This window comes from Macaca nemestrina, chromosome 10, assembly GCF_043159975.1.
Source record: "Macaca nemestrina isolate mMacNem1 chromosome 10, mMacNem.hap1, whole genome shotgun sequence".
NCBI classification, from domain to species: Eukaryota; Metazoa; Chordata; class Mammalia; order Primates; family Cercopithecidae; genus Macaca; species Macaca nemestrina.
In genome coordinates, this window is record NC_092134.1 from 68,331,335 (window position 1) to 68,349,591 (window position 18,257).

General features: G+C 37.8%; 1 protein-coding gene across 2 annotated transcripts in view; it reads left to right on the plus strand.

The window, feature by feature from the left end:
* The window catches only part of LOC105473451 (WNT inhibitory factor 1), a 71,759-nt gene that overhangs the window by 26,521 nt on the left and 26,981 nt on the right, over nucleotides 1-18,257 (plus strand). For both annotated transcript variants that reach the window (XM_011727275.3, XM_071071500.1), the window contains exon 3: nucleotides 17,411-17,519. In XM_011727275.3, the coding sequence (XP_011725577.2) occupies nucleotides 17,411-17,519 (109 nt within the window). The remainder of the gene's footprint in view (nucleotides 1-17,410; nucleotides 17,520-18,257) is intronic.

The following is an 18,257-nucleotide window of genomic DNA, read 5'->3' on the forward strand; positions in this document are numbered from 1 at the left end:
CATATTTTTAATACAAATGAGTACAATGAATGCATTGTGAGTCAGTATTTCTAATTTGAAAGCTACTAACATAGTTACAAGAGGAAAAGTTATCTATAGTGGCAGTAGAGCCACAAGGATTGCTTGAGCATGCTATTTTGAACTAGAGAATCTAGAGACCTACAAATTTGCTCAGACCTGGCTTTGGCAACTTTCAAATATGTTCCAAAATAAAGAAAAATTCAAGCTGGGCACTATGGCTCACACCTGTAATCCTAGTAGTTTGGGAGACCCGAGGCAGGAGGATTGCTTTAGCCTAGGAGTTCAAGACCAGCCTAGGCAACATAGTAAGACCCTGCCTCTACCAAAAAACAAAAAAAAAATACAAAAATTAGCCTGATGTGGTGGCATGCACCTGTAGTCCCAGCTACTGCAGAGGTTGAGGTGGGAGGATGGATTGAGCCCAGGAGATGGAGGCTGCAGTGAGTCAAAATTGCACCACTGCATTTTAGCCCGGGTGACAGAGAAAGACCTTGTTAAAAAAAAAAAAAAAGAAGAAGAAGAAGAAGGAGGAGGAGGAGGAGGAGGAGGAGGAGGAGGAGGAGAATCCATGATAACAGGTAACAAAATTGACTAAGGTGATGATAGAGTGGGGAATGGGAGGGAAGTTAGTAATAGTTATTGAGAAGGAAGAAGCCAAGACACAAAAATAACTCCTTTGATGTGTGCCCTCTTCATTTATTGCATTTGGCTTTACATATTCATCTCTCTTTAAAGATCTCATGTTTAGTACAAAAAGATGGGACTAATCTTTCCTTGGATATCTTTTATTCTGTCATTAAGTGCTCCTTCAATTCACACTTCTTTGTTGCCCCCTTAGATAGATCAGAAAATTCTGTTGGTTTTGTTTTTTTCATGCTTACTGCCCTTCCTCCCAAAGTGAAGGCAATCAAGCTAAACACCCACCTTTCTAATTTGCTAATAATGCAATTTCACTTAATGAGAAAGAGAAAGCAAATATAAACCCTAGATAATGTGGTTAATGATATAATGGCTTCCCAGGCATTTGGGATCTTCACATGAGAGCATGTCTGCTAAATGAATATATTTTCACTCATATTTTAACAATGATTTGTCGGAAGTCTTTTTTTTTCCCCCGATATATTTTTCAAAGCACACAAGCCATGCGATTAGGTTAAAAAGTTACTGTCTTTGATTAAATTGCTTTCCGCAAATGACTGTTTATTGGATCTGGGAGAAATATTTGTCCTTTCAGACTTTCCAAAAATCCTGCCCTTTAGGTACTACACCCACGCTTAGGGGTTTGAAGAGTTCAAGGCTGACAGTAGCTGTGAAAAGTTTCATAGTCTTTTAAGAAAGTTCAGCGACTATGTTTGGGAAAGAGATATGTATATTATGCAGAACTGTTAGCTAATGCAGAGATTGTAACATATGGAATTCATAAAGGTCCAATTACAGAACCATCACTGTTTGCCATGGTTTTAACTTATGTAAGTTATTGATTATACTTTCATGAGATCATAATCAAAAGGTTATTCTTTGGTAATGGTGTGTTAGAAGAGCTTTATCCTGAACTTCAAAGCCATCCTCTGAGCCTCAAGAACAAAGGCTTAGAAGTTTGAACCGGGGCCAGAATCAGTCTGTATGAGTTAACGATGTTCCAGACCATCCAGGAGCCGAATCCACCTATCCACGTGTGGGAACTCTCATCACATCAGATCAACAGTCATCACTAAAAGATGACAGTTGATTCAACTTTAATGTGTCTATGTGTGTGTATGTATATTTTTAGTGAATCAACTTGACTAACTATAGTGTCTGCTCTCATTTGTCATATAATCATTTATTTTGACTGTAAAATACTGTCATATGCTGTGCTTTCAGAAGAGAGTGATTACCATTAAATAGGTATGCATCTAGGAACAGGAATTGCAAGTACTCAAAATTTGCAGAAAACAACTCTTAAAAGTTGAAAAGCTAAAGGTGTAACTTAATATAGGTAAAAAGCAATGAAGGAGGGTTCAGGTGTGTCCTAATATTCTGGCATGTGTTAAGCAGGCAAAAAACAAACAAACAAAAAAACAGACTGTGAGTTTGGCTAACGTTACAAATGGCAGATCTGCTGCCCCTCTTTTACTCTTAACATCCTTACATAAATTATTACACCAAAGCAGCAAAATGCCATCATGTGTAATCAGACAGAGCGATCTTTACTCTCTCTCACAGCGGCTCCTGCAAACCTATCACTAGGCTACTTTCTCTCTGGGTCTTTGGATGGATGCTCAGGCAGATCCTGGGATTGCTGTAGTCAGCCTGAGATAATAAAATGTCCTCTGATTACTTTAGTGCTAAGATTATTCTCATGGCAGTAATTAAAATCTCCTGTGGGGTAGTTAAAATTCTGACCTTTATTTAAAGTTAAGATTCTCCTCTCCCTTAGCTGCAGCGTGGTTGTTTGCAACATGGTAGACCCTTCTCAGTAGGGTCTAGTTCCTCCAGGAGCGGGATCATGGACAAGAGAGATCAGAGGTAAGAGGCAGACAGGAGTTGATGTCACCTACAGAGTTTCCTCTGGCCCCAGAGGATGTTTAAAACTGATCTTGTTATTATGGGCGCTTTCCTGGGTTCCTCCTCTGGGATTTCCAGACAGCTTTGCGTGGGTTAAGGCATTGCTTCCCCTTGAGCTGCATGCTCGTAACCATGGTACCCATCTGCTCTGGTACAGTCACACTGGCCTCTTCGCTATTTTCATGAATGTGCCAGGTACGCTGCTACCTGAAGGACTTGGCACTAAGCATTCCCTCTGCTCTTCCCCCAGATATCTGCATAGCTTGCCCTCTCACTTGATTCCAGTCTCTAGTAAAACATCCCAGCCCAGCAGTCTTCTGAGTCTGTCCTCTCTGAAACAGCAATCCCCTACCATGCATATATATATGTGTGTGTGTGTGTGTGTGTGTGTGTGTTCTGGGATACATGTGCAGAACTTGCAGGTTTGTTACATAGGTATACACGTGCCATGGTGATTTGCTGCACCCATCAACCCGTCGTCTACATTAGGTTTCTCCTAATGCTATCCCTCCTCTAGCCCCCCACCCCACAACAAGCCCCAGTGTGTGATGTTCCCCTCCCTGTGTGCTCGTTGTTCAACTCCCACTTATAAGTGAGAACATGTGGTGTTTGGTTTCCTGTTCCTGTGTTAGTTTGCTGAGAATGATGGTTTCCAGCTTCATCCATGTCCCTGCAAAGGACATGAACTCATTCTTTTTTATAGCTGCATAGTATTCCATGGTGTATATGTGCCACATTTTATTCTCTATCATCTTTCTCTACTGAAGTCTTCCACATAGTGCCTGTCATTACTTGATATATTATATGTTAATTTAAATATTTATTTAAAAATTATGTGTCTCCTCTTCTTTATCACATCAGAAGTAGGCTCCATGAGGGCCAAGGGTTTTTACTTCTTTTGTTGACTGCTGCATCCCTAGTGCCTAGAGCAGAACCTGGCACATGGTGTAAACTCAGTAAATATTTACTGGGTGAATGAATGAAAGAAGGCATGAACATGGAAAGATCAGCCAGATATAATGATTTGCTCTTCTGTGTGTATCTCAATTTGGAAAAGATTTTGTTCTTAATTGATTGGAATTAATTTACTTTTAAACCTTTGATCAGAGCTATTGGTTGAAATGGATTCCTAGGGTAAAAGGCAAGACTTATGAAAATCGAACTTACTTTTGGAAATATAAACACAGTAGAATTTAATCACAATACCATTTTACCTAGTCTGTGATTTCTCTTTATTCAAACTGTAATACAGGAAATTGGTTATATAGGATACAATATTGAATTTAATTTAAACAGAAGCAGATACTCTTATTAGCTAAGTTCAGGCAAATAGCATTATTATCAGAGATTCTCAAAGGTAGGGAATAAGACTTCTTCTGTAGTTTCGCCTTGTATAATATTGGGAAATACATGGAGATTTCCTTGTATAATACTGGGAATAATATATGTAATGTATAATATATATTATGTATGGAATATATACACAATATATAAAATACTTGTCTTGCATAATTCTGGAAAATATATGGAGATTTCCTCTCCATGTATTTCTTTTTTTCATTCCTTCAAATTTGTATTAAAGAAACTAGGTTTTTGCCCCATAGAGTTTTCCATAGTCTGGATTTTACTGATTACATCTTTTTGGTGTAGTTTGTTTCTCTACCCTTTAAATTTCCTGCAAATTAATAATTTGATAAGACATTTCTAATTTATTTTAAAGTTAAAGAAATAAGATAATTCCAACTTTGCCTGTATGTGCTAACTTGAACTAGAAAAGGAAGGTTGTTTGGGACTATTTTTACCGTCCCTTCTTTCATTCTGAACCTTACTCCCTATACCCACAATGCATTACAGAGACCCTCCGTTGATCACACCCCTCCAGCTCCCATCACCCAGGAATCTCCAAGCTGCTTTTTCCTATGGGTATTGCCACTGTCTAGGGACTCCTGCTACCACACTGCACCAATAAGGGACTTTATATTGATCCTGTGTATAGTAACTAGCATTTGTTGACTGCTTACAATGTGCCAACATTTGCACCTACTTTACATGCATTATTTGATCCTCACAACAGCACTGCAAAGTAGCCACTGGCTTCCTTGGGTTCCTCAAGCTTGCCAGAGTCCTCCCAGAGCTTATGCAACTGATCTTTCCTCTGCTTAAAAAGCTGCCCCTCCTTCACCTGTTTAAAATCTGCTCACTGAGCAGATCTCAGTTCTGCCATCCTTTCTCAAGCAAGCTGTTCCTGACCCCCAAGTTAAGCCAAAGTACACATTCTCAAAGAACCCCGTGTACTTCTCTGAAGCCCTTTATCACAGTCTTAATTTTTTACTTACTTGATTAATGGTCAGCTCCCTTCCAGCCTGCAAGCTCCATAAGGACAAATACTAGGTCTGTTTTGACTCAGCTTGGCATCTCAGGCACTCATAATGCCTTACGCCTGGCACATGCCATACATATGTGTTGAATGAATGTGAGGCTAAGCCTGTATGCAAGGCCAGCTAGTAAATAGTAGAGTTAGAATTCAAGCCAAGCTGGTCTCACTCTAGCCCAGATTTCACCCACATTCTCTGCAGGCTCGTGGCCATTGTTATTTGGACTGTTGACTTTCTCCCTTCAAGAGTCAGCTCTGGACCAACTTAGTCTCCCTTGTTGACTCCTTTTCCCATTTCCCGCTGACTGCTGACTGGGACCCAATGCCTTGGCAGAAATTTCGTGACTTGAATGGACATGGTAAAAAGTGACTTACCTATTTTTTAGACTATACTAACTTAACCCAATGTTCGCATTCATTTTTTAGAAACAGTTTTTGAGCCACAAAAAATAGATTAGTCACTGTGGATTCAAATAAGAAGAGAAAAATTCCCTTCCAATGAGGAGAGTTTAATTGGGATAGGGGCCAAGGAGAAGAGACAAGAAAACAGATTTTTACTATAAGTACAATAGTAAAGATGAAGAAAAGGGAAAGAAGCATCTGTAGCAAGGGAAGTTTTACCAAAGAGATGACATCTCATTCCAGCTTAGAGAGGTAAGTCAAAATTTGTTTTGTGGACAAGTGCAGGGAGTGGACACTCCAGGCATAGAGTATGAAATAAGATTCGTGACAGAGGCTAGTGGCTCAGTTAACTTGAAGTTTGCTATGGCCAGATCAAAGACTTGTGAGGCAGGATGTGGGAGAAGAGGCTGGTGGGCAGAGCTGGAGAGAAAGTTGTAGCCAAAGTCTTCATTGTAATAAGAAACCATTAAGGGTGTTAAGTAGGAGCAGTGATATATTCCAGTTGGCATTTAAGAAGAAAAATTGGATGATGGTGCCGATTGAGGGGATTGAGGGAATAAATCTGGAGAGCATGAGGTACCAGGGAGGTAGGTTAGGGCACAGGACCATGAGGGAGAAATGTCTGAATTTTGGTTGTAACATTGGAAAGGAAAAGACAGGAATAAAGCTGAGAAATCAATGAAAATTTGTGGAGGTAGGTGGTAAGAAAGAAGTTTGGAGTCTAGAAAAACCGCCAAGTTTATGTCTTGGGTAATAGGTATATTATGCTTTCTTAAGGAATACTAATGAACAGCCTCATTGGGAAGATAATGAGTTAGTCCATTATCTTTCCAATGTTAAGTCCGAAAGGAGATGTCTGGTAGACAGTTGTCAGTATGAATCTAGAGATTAGGAGAAGGGTGAAAACTGGAGATAAAAAACTTGGAGGCTAATGAAATGTAGGTGTAATTTGAAGTCATAGAAATAGATAAGATGCCCCCAAGAAGAGAGCATAAGCCAGAAGAGCAGACAAGTAGTTGTTTGCTGGGAACATCAACATTTAAGACAATGGTTCTTAACTTTTTTGAGTCATAGATTCTTTTGAGAATGTGATGAAAGCTACAGTCGGCCCCCCCCGCCAGAAAGATATTCATATGCATATGAACATCAAAGCTATGGGTTCTCTAAGGATGCATAGACCCACATTCAGAACTTTCTTTTTTTTGAGGTGCAATTATAGAGAGAAGAGCATGAGAAGGTGACTAGAGAAAGTGACTGGAGAAGAAGGAAAACTCAGAGAGAGTTGTTATGTATACATCAAAAAAGAAGAGAAGGAGAAGTTAATTGTCATTAAAAATTTTCATAGATGACAGGAGAGAGAAAGATGGGAAAGGGCTCATTGGACAACAGCTTGGAGGTCATCAGTAACCTTTTATGAGAAATTTTAATAGTGACTGGGGCAAAAACCATACTGTAGTAAAGACTGATGGGCAAGAAAACTGAGGCCGTGGTTATTGACTTTTAAAAGCATGATAATGATGGTGGAGACAGAGTTTTTAATCTTTTCATCACCTACATGAGCACAAATGGCATAAATAATGGGGCCAGAGGATATGGAAAGGAACCAGGATTGGATATGGATAGACTATTTGTAGATAGATGGGGGGAATGTTGAGAGGATTCGTATATAGTAATCTCTGTTTTCTTTGTGGATATTGACATCAGTTGAGAGAAGATAGCAGGAATGGGACAGCATACCTGAGGGGAAACTATGAAACTGTCGTGTGTACGAGAAGGGAAAGACTAGTGATGTTTACAAGAATTTCTTGGGGATTAGGAGGACAATTGAAGTTGGCCACATAGATTTAGTTAGTCCTTGGATTATGGCTTGTCATCAACAGTACTCCTCAGGAAATTTTCAATTCTGCCTTAGTTTCTCTTTTTCTTAAACAGAATGAATAATGCATGTATGAGTAACAACTTTTAAATAGCAAATGACTAGAAGAGCTTAAAAGAAGATTAAAAGAGCCAAGTATGTTCTACCTTCTAGGCAATGACTTTTTCTAAAGTGTAAAATAAAATTTATCGAATACATGACTGTTCTTAAAATCTTCTTTCGTAAGACTAGTTTTGGACCTTGAAAATCAGTAACCAAGAGGTTACAGACTTTTTTTTCTGTTTGACTCTTAGGTAGGAACTCATTAGGATATCTTGTAACATAGTATTCTGAAATATGCAATTGCAATTACTTGAACAAAAATGTCAAATTAAGGCACTTCTCATAACCTTTATGAAAATATCTAATGCATTTTTTCAAAACATTAAGCTAAGGGGGAAAGTCTGTGGTTTTTTTTCCTCCTTCTTTTAAAATCAAATAAGTTAATACTGTCCATGTGGATTCAATGAAAAAATACTAAAGAATTTAAGAAAACTACCTAGAGCTAAACTAAGAAAAATATGACCTAATTTTAAATATTTTGGAAGTCACCACTGAATATATCTCCTGATATTTCAGTTTTAAAATTTTGACTTTTACTTTTTACCAATAGAATGAAGTAAATATACACCCCTTGAGGTAACTATGCATTTTAAAGAACTGTGAAAGAAATGGAACATTAATTTTGCCTCTTTGAGCTACTTATATGTGCTACTCAAGTTTTTATGTACACTTTGTAAATATCATTCTGTCCTAAAAATTTTGATTTGCTGAAATATATCACCATGTGAAATGCATGAAGGAGAGAACAAGGGAATGAGATATTGATGAAGAACAAATGTACTGCATGAGGTGTGAAGGTAATTGCTCAGGGTTTTTTGTTTTGTTTTGTTTTGTTTTATCCCCCCAAGATGGAGTCTCGCTCTGTCACCCAGGCTGGGGTGCAGTGGCACAATTTTGGCTCACAGAAACCTCTGCCTCCCAGGTTTAAGCAATTCTCCTGCCTCAGCCTCCAGAGTAGCTGCGATTACAGGTGTGCACCACCATGCCCAGCTAATTTTTTTAAATTATTATTTTTAGTAGAGATGAGGTTTCATTATGTTGGGCAGGCTGGTCTTGAACTCTTGACCTCATGATCCACCACCTTGGCCTCCTAAAGCACTGGGATTACAGGTGTGAGCCACCACGCCCAGACAATTGCTCAGATTTTTAAAAATTATTAGTAAAGAAATAGCTCTTAGCACAGTTCTCTTTTCCCTTCATACAGATGAATATCCAATGACTGCTTCTGAAGCTTTAAGAAAAGAAATATTCAAATGTAAGCCTTGAGATGAGATGGGAAAAAAAAAAAAAAACCACAAGGAAAGAGATTATTTTTCCCTTTCCAGAACTGTCTCCCTCTCCCTTCTTCTTCCAAGTACCTGCACACACACTGCTGCTTTCTGGGCACCTCCATGCTCTGGAATCATCATCTTGCCTTAGCATCTAACAGAAATGTGTCGTTTTGTTCTCAAGTTTCTCCACGCTGTTTCTTTTTCCACACCTCCTGTTTAGACTGTCCCTGGTCTCCACTGTGTCAGCCACACCACTTGTAATGACATTTTCTTTCCTCAGTCCCTTATCTTGCCCCCCTTAGTTGCCTAATGCTTCCTTCCTCCCCATGCCCAATTTTTAGGTTGGCATCGACCCAGGATTTTGCTACTGCTTGAGTTGGAGCAGGCTTACTGTGAGGAGGAGGCACTTGTCCTGGAAGTTTCAGGGGAACAGAAGTTTTCAGAAGCCCCACTGCTGCCTACACAACCCTTTCCATTATAAATTTTGGCAAACCAGTGAAAGCAGTGTGCTGAACAGGGCAAAATTTGGTTTAAATTCTACTTCATATTTATACTAATACCTTTTTTTTTCTTCAATTTTTAGATGAGCTGAAAAAAGTGTTTTCCATTTCCCAATGCTTTGCTTTTCTACTTTTCTGTCATCCCTTCCTCAAAAAATATAAATAAAAAACCTTAACTGTTGGTTTTATTTAATACAAAATAGCAGTATAGCCCTCTGTTGCTTCTCTATCTTTAGACATCTTGAAAGAGAGTGACTAGCCAACGATTTGTCAGATAGCCAGGTCTGTTTGTGGTTTGCATGAGCAGTGGTGATTCCAAACCCTAGGAGGAAAAAATGGAAAATGTCTTAGAAATTTCAGATTCATGTGAAGCCAAACTGTGATCTCCTGCCAGTTTTAGTTTACAAAACTCTCATAGTCCTGGATATGTTTATTTGAACTTCAAGTTTTAATATCACCATTATATTCCAATAACTTCACTCCGTCAGTCCAGCCCACTGGCTGGGGTCTAGTCTAGTGTATATAAAAACAATGACTAGAACAGAAGAAGTTGGCTAACCGAGATTTTCTCTTTAAGCAATGTTTCTTCCATTGCCTGTTTAAGCCACGATCGGTAAAATAAATAGCAGCTCTGCATGAGAAGGCGTTTTCCCTTTTCCTTTCTGAAACAAGTTCTTCTAAGCGCTAGTTTCAAAAGGAGGCAGGGAAAAATAGTCATTGTTGATACAGGTTGGGCATTCCTAATCCAAAATCTGAAATTCTCCAAAATCTGAAACTTTTTGATGGCCATGATGACACCACAAGTGGAAAATTCCACACCTGACTTTGTGTGACTAATCGCAAAATTATTTAAAGTATTATATACAACTACCTTCAGCCTGTAAGGTGTATATGAAAGTTGATGAATTCTGTGTTTAGACTTGGGTCTCATCCCCAAGATATCTTATTATATATATTCAAATATTCCAAAATTTGAAAAAAAATCTAAAATCCAAAACACTTCCGGTCCCAAGAATTTGGAAAAGGTATATTCAATCTGTATTTCACAGTTTCCCAGTGATAGCGCAATTACATCCTGTAATTTATAGAAGGCAAAATGACTGGAAACCCAAGAGAGAAATATAAACCAGAAGAGCCTTGGGCAAAGTCTTGTGTCAGAACAGGACCTCATTTACATTGTCTCCTTACATTCTTTCTGGGAGCCTCATTGCCAAAGCTTTGTGCCAGAACCAGCATAAAACAGTTATAAACTATACACAGATCAGGTAGATAACAAATGTCAGTGTTTGATTATTCTTTTTTCAAAAGTGTTCTGTATTCTCAATTGTGGGCTGCAATGGCTGACCACACAGAAAAGTAAGAGAGAGGTTTTTGGCCCATAAAAGTAACTAAGCAATTGCCAAAACAGAAAAGCTGCTGCCTGTTGCTAGAATCAGAGGCTAATGCCATTTTACCACAACAATGTGTTCTGGAACGCACCGGGGTTACACTTCTGGATGCTTCTCAGTAGGCCATTCATTCACTTATTCAGCAAATATTTTTCAAATGCCTTGCTGTGCACAATGTTGAGTGAGTCTCCAGTAGACCATTGGAAAAATATGTAGTCCCATTCTTAGCCACAAGGAATCCAGCATTTAGATGAGAATACAAGATATAAACATATGAAAAGTTTAATAATAATGCATAGTGGTAGATGTTTAAGGGCCAAGCTGGTTTAAGTCCTGTTGAAGGTCAGTAGAGGTTAAATCACTGGAATATAGGCATGGCTATGGTATCACTTCAGGCCAGTGAGCTCCAGAAGATGATCCCTGTTGGGGAGTAGTGAGAGATAAAAAGACAAAGGAACCAGGCTGTGGAGACACGTAACAGGCTGAAGGCCTTATCCCAGCCATAAGCAGGGACAGGAAAGGATTGTAACATGGCAAAAGTGGTGGTTTAATTTGATGTATTGGCCACTTTTAAATAGAAAGGCAAAAAGAATATTTCAAAGAATGTTATAATAATGCCAATATGAGGAAATAAATGCTGGATTCAGGTGGAAGTGGTGGGGATGAAAGGAAAGTACAGAATCATAAGATATAAAAGAAGAAAAGATAAGATTTTGGTGTATTTCTGTGGGGACATGAGATAGAGGTAAGAAACAGCAATAACCCTGAGATTCAGTATCTGTTAATTGAAACAATAACAAGACTGTTGGCAGCTAGAAAGAAATCAAGTGGGGCTGGGCACAGTGACTCATGCCTGTAATCCCAGCTACTTGGAAGGGTGAGGTAGGAGGATGGCTTGAGCCCAGGAGGTTGAGGCTACAGTGAGCCATGATTGTGCTACTGCATCCCAGCCTGGGCAACAGAGTGAGTGAGATGCAAAAAGAAAAAAGAAAAGAAAAGGAGAGGAGAGGAGAAGCAAAAGGGGAAAGGGAAAAGAGGAAAGGGAAAAGGGAAAAGGAAAAAGAAAAGAGAAATCAAGTGGGGAAGCTGATTTTGGAAGATAATGAACCAGGCTCCAAGAACGTGAGCATGGGCACGAGGCAGATGGCAAGAAGAGTCTGCGCTTTGGAAGGAGGATGTGAATGGTTCATGTTGAGCATCACTGTCTATAGGGAAATGGTTCAATCTATGAAAATACCTGAGTTTCATAACAATATAAAAAGAGTCTTAGTGATTGTGTATGCTTATGAGCTGAGAGGAGAGTCAATGAGGAAACGCAGGAAAATCAAGAAGTGGTTTGAGAATCAGAAGAGTGTCACAGAGTCCAAGGATAGTGAACTTTGAGTTTGAAGGATGAAATTTTGCAGAGGTAACAAGAATAATTCTGAGGAAGAATGTGAGATCTGGCAATTTTTGCTCTAGATGTTCAGATTATTTTAATCATTGGGCATGCTTATTCGTTTTGTTTGGGTCTTTAACATTGAACTGTTTTCCTTCCATGCTGATTTTAGATTTTTTCTGGCCCTTCACATACAGTGTAGGATCTATTTTGTATCTCTTTAGTACCTCTCATACCCAGTGAATCTGCTAATCTGAATTCACTTGTATGCTATAATAATAATAGGCTGTTGTGATAATTAAATAAAGTAACTGCAGTATAATAAACATTCAACAAAAATTATTTGAAAATTTTCAAACCTTACGGCTTCTGTGTGTTTTGTATCTATAAATGCCTGAAGCCTTCTTTAGAACAAAGATGATAACTTCATTGTTTTAATGTTCTTCCATGAGCACTTAGGCCAGCATCATGATATATGGGTTAAAAGAGGTTTGAAGACCTATGTTTTATGAAAGATCTTTGATTCTTAACTCAGAGGCTCCTACAATTACTGTGTTTATTAGATTAAGTACATGCCATAAACATAGAACTTCAAAGGTAGAAGAGAAATATTGGATTCTCTTCATTCCTCGCAATGGTTAATGCAATTCTCTGCTTCCTTTCTCTATGTCTACCCCAAAAGAAGTGCCAGAGCAAAGGCCTTATGAGTTGTCCCATTTTGCTGTTTAAATGATGTCTTCATCTCATCTGGAAGGAACAATCCTAATATTCAGCCAAGTCAATTGGAAGCAAGTTAAATGACCTCCAGCACTCCTCTCTTGATAATATTTGGGTGTCTTTTATGCTTCTCCATGAAAAGAAAATTTACTGCATGGCAAACCAGGCCAGTGAATTATTCTCCTGAATAGACCCATTCTTTGTTTGAATACAAAGCAACCTTTTCATGTGTTTCCCAGATAATCACTCTGTTTGCCTTTACCTGAGTTTACTCTAGTGTCATTTAATAGAACAAAATGTATTTTTTCCTAATAGAGGTTTTAGACTCTCCAATATACCAATTCTCTATTACTGTTCATGCTCTGAGTTCCTTTTATCTAAATAATAAATCTACAATTTGTGGAAATTGTTCCCGAACTTTAAAGCTAGTTCTCTGTTCTCTTTGGCATAGAATTTGGATTTTATTTGCTCTCAAGTTTTTCCAATGCAGAGATTTGGGTCTAAGAATATTTATATTATAAATAAAGTAGAAACAGAAAGTCTTGTCTAGAAGTTAGAGTACGGCATAAATATATTGTTCATCAGCCATTTATTGTGGCTTTTAATTTAAGCCCTTAGGTTAAATGAAGGATATATTTACTGTGTAGTTCATAATACTATATTTGTAGAAATATTTTTACAGTATTGATGGTTTCAGATTTCTTTACAATGGCAAAGTAAAACTTTGAAAGAAGTTAGTGTCAACATCAGAGATAAAAGGTTAATTTCTAAATGGTTTTCAAGTTCAAATTTTTCTTTTTTCTTTTTTTTGATCTTAAAACTTTCCAGTGTAAAGTTAGAATTTTTAAAGAGGCAATGAAAACCACAGACAAAATCTTTTTTAAGAAATGTACCAAGTATCCAGGAAATTACATGTTTCACAGATTCATGCACCGTTAGTTATCATCATCAGCAAGAAAGAAAACGATTTACTCTAGTAACTGCCTTTTGCTGATAAGATCCAGGAAAGAAACCAGTTCCTGCCTTATGATAGTCTTATTAGAATAAGACAAATGTTTACTGATTCTCAAAGAAATAAAAGGGACACCTTTGTGTAAAGTTTGTTATTGATTAGATCAGAGTATTGGGTGTCCAGGGAAATCTATTAAGCCTAGCTGCATCATGTGGAGCAGTCGTGCCACTGCTCATTATCAACTCTCTGATGCTACGTTTAACAGATTCCATGCTTCTCAGCCTACCTTCTGTGGCCATACCTGAAGGTTCTGTAAAGTTATGTTTCTGGCCTCCGAATGAAATTTTTTCAGTTCCATATTCTTTGAATATCATCAACATTTTTTGAAAGAAGGAGACATTCAGAAGCTATTTTATGCGAATTGCTGTTTCCTTGAAGCACACTTTCAAGGAGACGTGCAAGAGATTTAAATAAAATTGTTGTATAAACACAGCCATGTTAAATAGATGTTCAAGAAGAATATTTTATCTATGATCAGAGAATTATGGAAAAAGAATCATCACCCACATAACTGAAAGGAGGGTACATGATTAATGCTGTTTTTTAAAATAAATGCACTTATTTCACTAAAAGATATAAATTCACATATAGAAAATCTGAAAAAGAGAGAAAAGGAAAAAAATCACCATCAATTCTACACAATCATTGTTTTAATCTGGGTGTCTAGTTTCTATTAAAAGTTTTTTTTAGTTAAATTATATTTATTAAAAGTATTATAGTTTTACAAATGTAATTTTAAAATATATCACACATAGGAAGGTTTATTTAATTTATAATGTGACAAAGCTCAAAGATATAATTATGGGGTAGTAAATGATAACTTATATGGTATTTGACCTTTTCATTTCAAAGTTTTTGCATTCTATCCATTCAGTTCTTTTCCAACATTATATGTACTGTTAATAAAGTGTTTAGAATGTTTTGGCACATGGTGTGCGTTACACCCATGTTTATTGTGTGATTGTTGTTACTGTACTTAGTAATATAAATAATTCAAATGTTATTCATTATAAAGGCATCTATCACTAATCCTTTCATAGTGCCAAATAAAATACATTTTAGAACAATGTGTTAAATGATACTTATTATCTAGTAAAGTGTAGAGGGAAGTGCAGGTGGTAGAAGTCATTTAAAACACCTGGATTCATGAAAACGAATCCACTTTTAATAGTCATTGGTTTTTCCTGCAGGGAGAGGCATACTGTTCTCTCTTTCAAAGGAATTCATTCCAAATTGAATCACCTTTCGTGACAACACTCCCTTCATCAGACTTCTTATAAACCTCTGCCTTCCCTTAAACAGGGGAAGAATTTTCTGCCTTATGACCCTTTATTCTGAGGGCCATCCTAGTGAATCAATTTTATAAATTAATTTACACAATGTTGTTACCCACCTAGGGAACTGTTCACAGTGGTGTTCTGGAACCTTGACCACAACTCACAGGAGGGGATGCAGTGGGAATTTGGTCCATGAAGGTGCTCCTTTTGGCCTAGTGAAACCAGGAAGTATTTCTCAATTCACTTCAAGTATAGGCAAGTTCCCACAGGATCTGAGACTACCCCTTGGCATTATTATCCTCATATGAAGTCCTTAATGCCTGCTGCATGTGATACTGTGATTTAAAAGAGCAAATTGTTTGAATGTCTACCATGAATCTCTTAATATCTTCATGTTGTAAAGTAAATTTTATATTGCTTATAGGGTCATATTCTTTTTTAACCTCCTTCTGGTTCATGTTAATGTAATTTCTTTAATTAATGGATAGAATGCAAAAATTAATTAATATATTTGATTAATTACATTAATGTAGTCCTGGGTGTGGAACTGAATGGATAGAATGCAAAAAATTAATTAATTAATTAAATTCATTACATTAAATTAATGTAATTCTGGATGTCTCTACAAGTAACTGCAGAACCATTCAACTTACCTAACTCTCATGTTAGCATTGGTGCTATTTATTGATTGTTCTTTGTTTCCAGAACATATTGTTACCATCACAACCCGCCCCCTTCTTTTTTTTTGAGACAGAGTCTCACTCTGTCACCCAGGCTGGAGTGCAGTGGCATGTTCTCAGCTCGTGACAACCTCTGCCTCCCAGGTTCAAGCTGGAAGCTGATAACTGAGGGAGGAGACTTATGAAAACAATATTGATAATAATAATAACAATCTCTAATGCTTATAAATTTGTGTAATGTTGGCATTATTTCTTCCTTAATGTTTGTGAGAATTTACCAGGGAAGCCATTTGACCCTGGAATTTTTCTTGTTGGAGGGGTTTACAATTTTGAATATAATTTCCTTAACAGACATAAGGCTATTCAAACTTTCTATTTCTTGTCAGATTTGTTCATTTGTGTTTCTCAAGGAGTTCATTTTATCAAAGTCATTGAATTTATTGGTGTAACATTGACAGCAATATGTTTTCTTGCTTAAATGTCTATAGCATCTCTAGTGATGCCTCTCTTTCACTTTTTTTTTTTTTTTTTTTTTTTTTGAGACAGAGTCTTGCTCTGTTGCCCAGGCTGGAGCGCAGTGGTGCTATCTTGGCCCACTGCAGCCTCCACCTCCTGGGTTCAAGCAATTCTCCTGCCTCAGCCTCCCAAGTAGCTGGGACTACAGGCACCCACCACCACGCCCAGCTAATTTTTGTATTTTTAGTAGAGATGGGGTTTCACCATGTTGGCCAGGCTGATCTCGAACTCCTGACCTCAAGTGATCCACCTGCCTCAGCCTCCCAAAGTGCTGGGATTATAGGCATGAGCTGCCAAGCCTGGCCTTCACAAACCCTTTTAATAATCCAGTTGGGAATCCATTAAGCATTAAAGCTCTATAGTGAGATTATGCATCATTACTTTCAATATTCATGGCCATTTGAGTAGCAGGAATCATTTTCTCAACTAGACTTAGTGGGTAAATGAACATGTTTACAATGTAAAGGTTTATGGCTTGTTATCTTATTGTGATGGTGGTTTTTGCATTTTTTGGCTTTTCTCTCCATAATAAATTGAGACATTAAATACAAATCTTTCAAAGGGAATGAGAGTAAAAAATAAATGTTAACAGCAATATCATGAAATTTGGGACTTCATTACAACTCTCCAAATTCTGATCAAAAGACTCACTTTAGAACTTAGAATTAGGAGTATTAAAGAATGGCTAAAATAGCTGAGATGGACTTTAGTCAATAACTGGTTTGACATCACTTATTTCCCTAAGAGAATCTGTTTTCTCATTCTTTTATAAAGACAGCAATTAATATCATTTAAGTTAAAAGTTTACTGGGCGGACGTGGTAGCTAACACCTGTAATCCCAGCACTTTGGGAGGCCAAGGCAGGCAGATCACTTGAGGTCAGGAGTTCGAGACAGACCCTGGCAACATGGTGAAACCCAATCTCTACTAAAAATACAAAAATTAGCCGGGCGTGGTGGCGTATGCCTGTAATCCCAGCTACTCAGGAGGCTGAGGCAGGAGACTCGCTTGAACCTGGGAAGCAGAGGTTGCAGTGAGCTGAGACTGCACCACTGCACTCCAGCCTGGGCAACAGAGCAAGACTCTGTCTCAAAAAACAAACAAACAAACAAAAACCCCAAAAAACAGACTGACTATTGTGACTATTTTTAATGTTTTTAAAGATCACTTCTCTCCAGAGTCTAACACAGAAGGGTGCGTTGTGCCTACCCAGTATCTTGGATGCCGTGTGCTCCAGAGTTCCTGTAATGAAAATTATCTCTGCCCCATCATATGGACAATGAATTCAGTGGTGCCTTCTCCCTCTCTGTGGTTTCCATGTTACTAACTGTCAGTGCCTTTTTCTGTAGGCAGAATACTTCTATGAATTCCTGTCCTTGCGCTCCCTGGATAAAGGCATCATGGCAGATCCAACCGTCAATGTCCCTCTGCTGGGAACAGTGCCTCACAAGGCATCAGGTGGGTGGTCTTTGCCTGAAGCAAGGTTTACACTTAAAATGTAATGATGATGAGAATATTTAAGATGCAAATGTCCTACCATCAGAGAGGTTATGAGATGTTTTCCTAAAGAGATCTGTTGATTTTAGGACAGTTCAGTTGTTATTCTGTGGGCAAAGGATTAAGATGGGAGTGAAGAAATTATGGTTATATAATTTTCTAAAAATTCAGAATAGCCCCAGCCCAGCCCACACTAAGTTCATAAATGATTCAAGACATTTTTAAAGAAAAAAAAAAGAAGAAATAAACACATCTAGTGAGATATATTTGGCCAATGTATGGATTAATGAGATACACAAAAATGTGGCAAAGATACAAAGTAAGTGATTGGAGGGCAGATGGGGTAAGTCAAGAAAATTCCCCAAAAGTTAGCATTGTATTCAATTAGAATTTGAAGGAGAGAGGAGACATGGAAAAATGGGAGAAAGGCGTTCAACATTTCTAGTCTAATCATCCTTCTTTGCTAAGAAAATAATAGTATGTGATATTTGTTTCAAACTTTTCAGCTTACAGGAGACCCACTCTTGCGCTATCTAATTTGAATACTAGCAGTGAGTCAAATCCAGAATTGCAGCTCCATTTTCTAAATTAAAAAATTAAGACTTAGGAGATTTGACTGGCTTGCCCAAAGTCAAATATTAGGATAGTAATAAGCAGTAGAGTTGAGACTAGAGCCCAGAATTTCTGACTTTTAGAAAT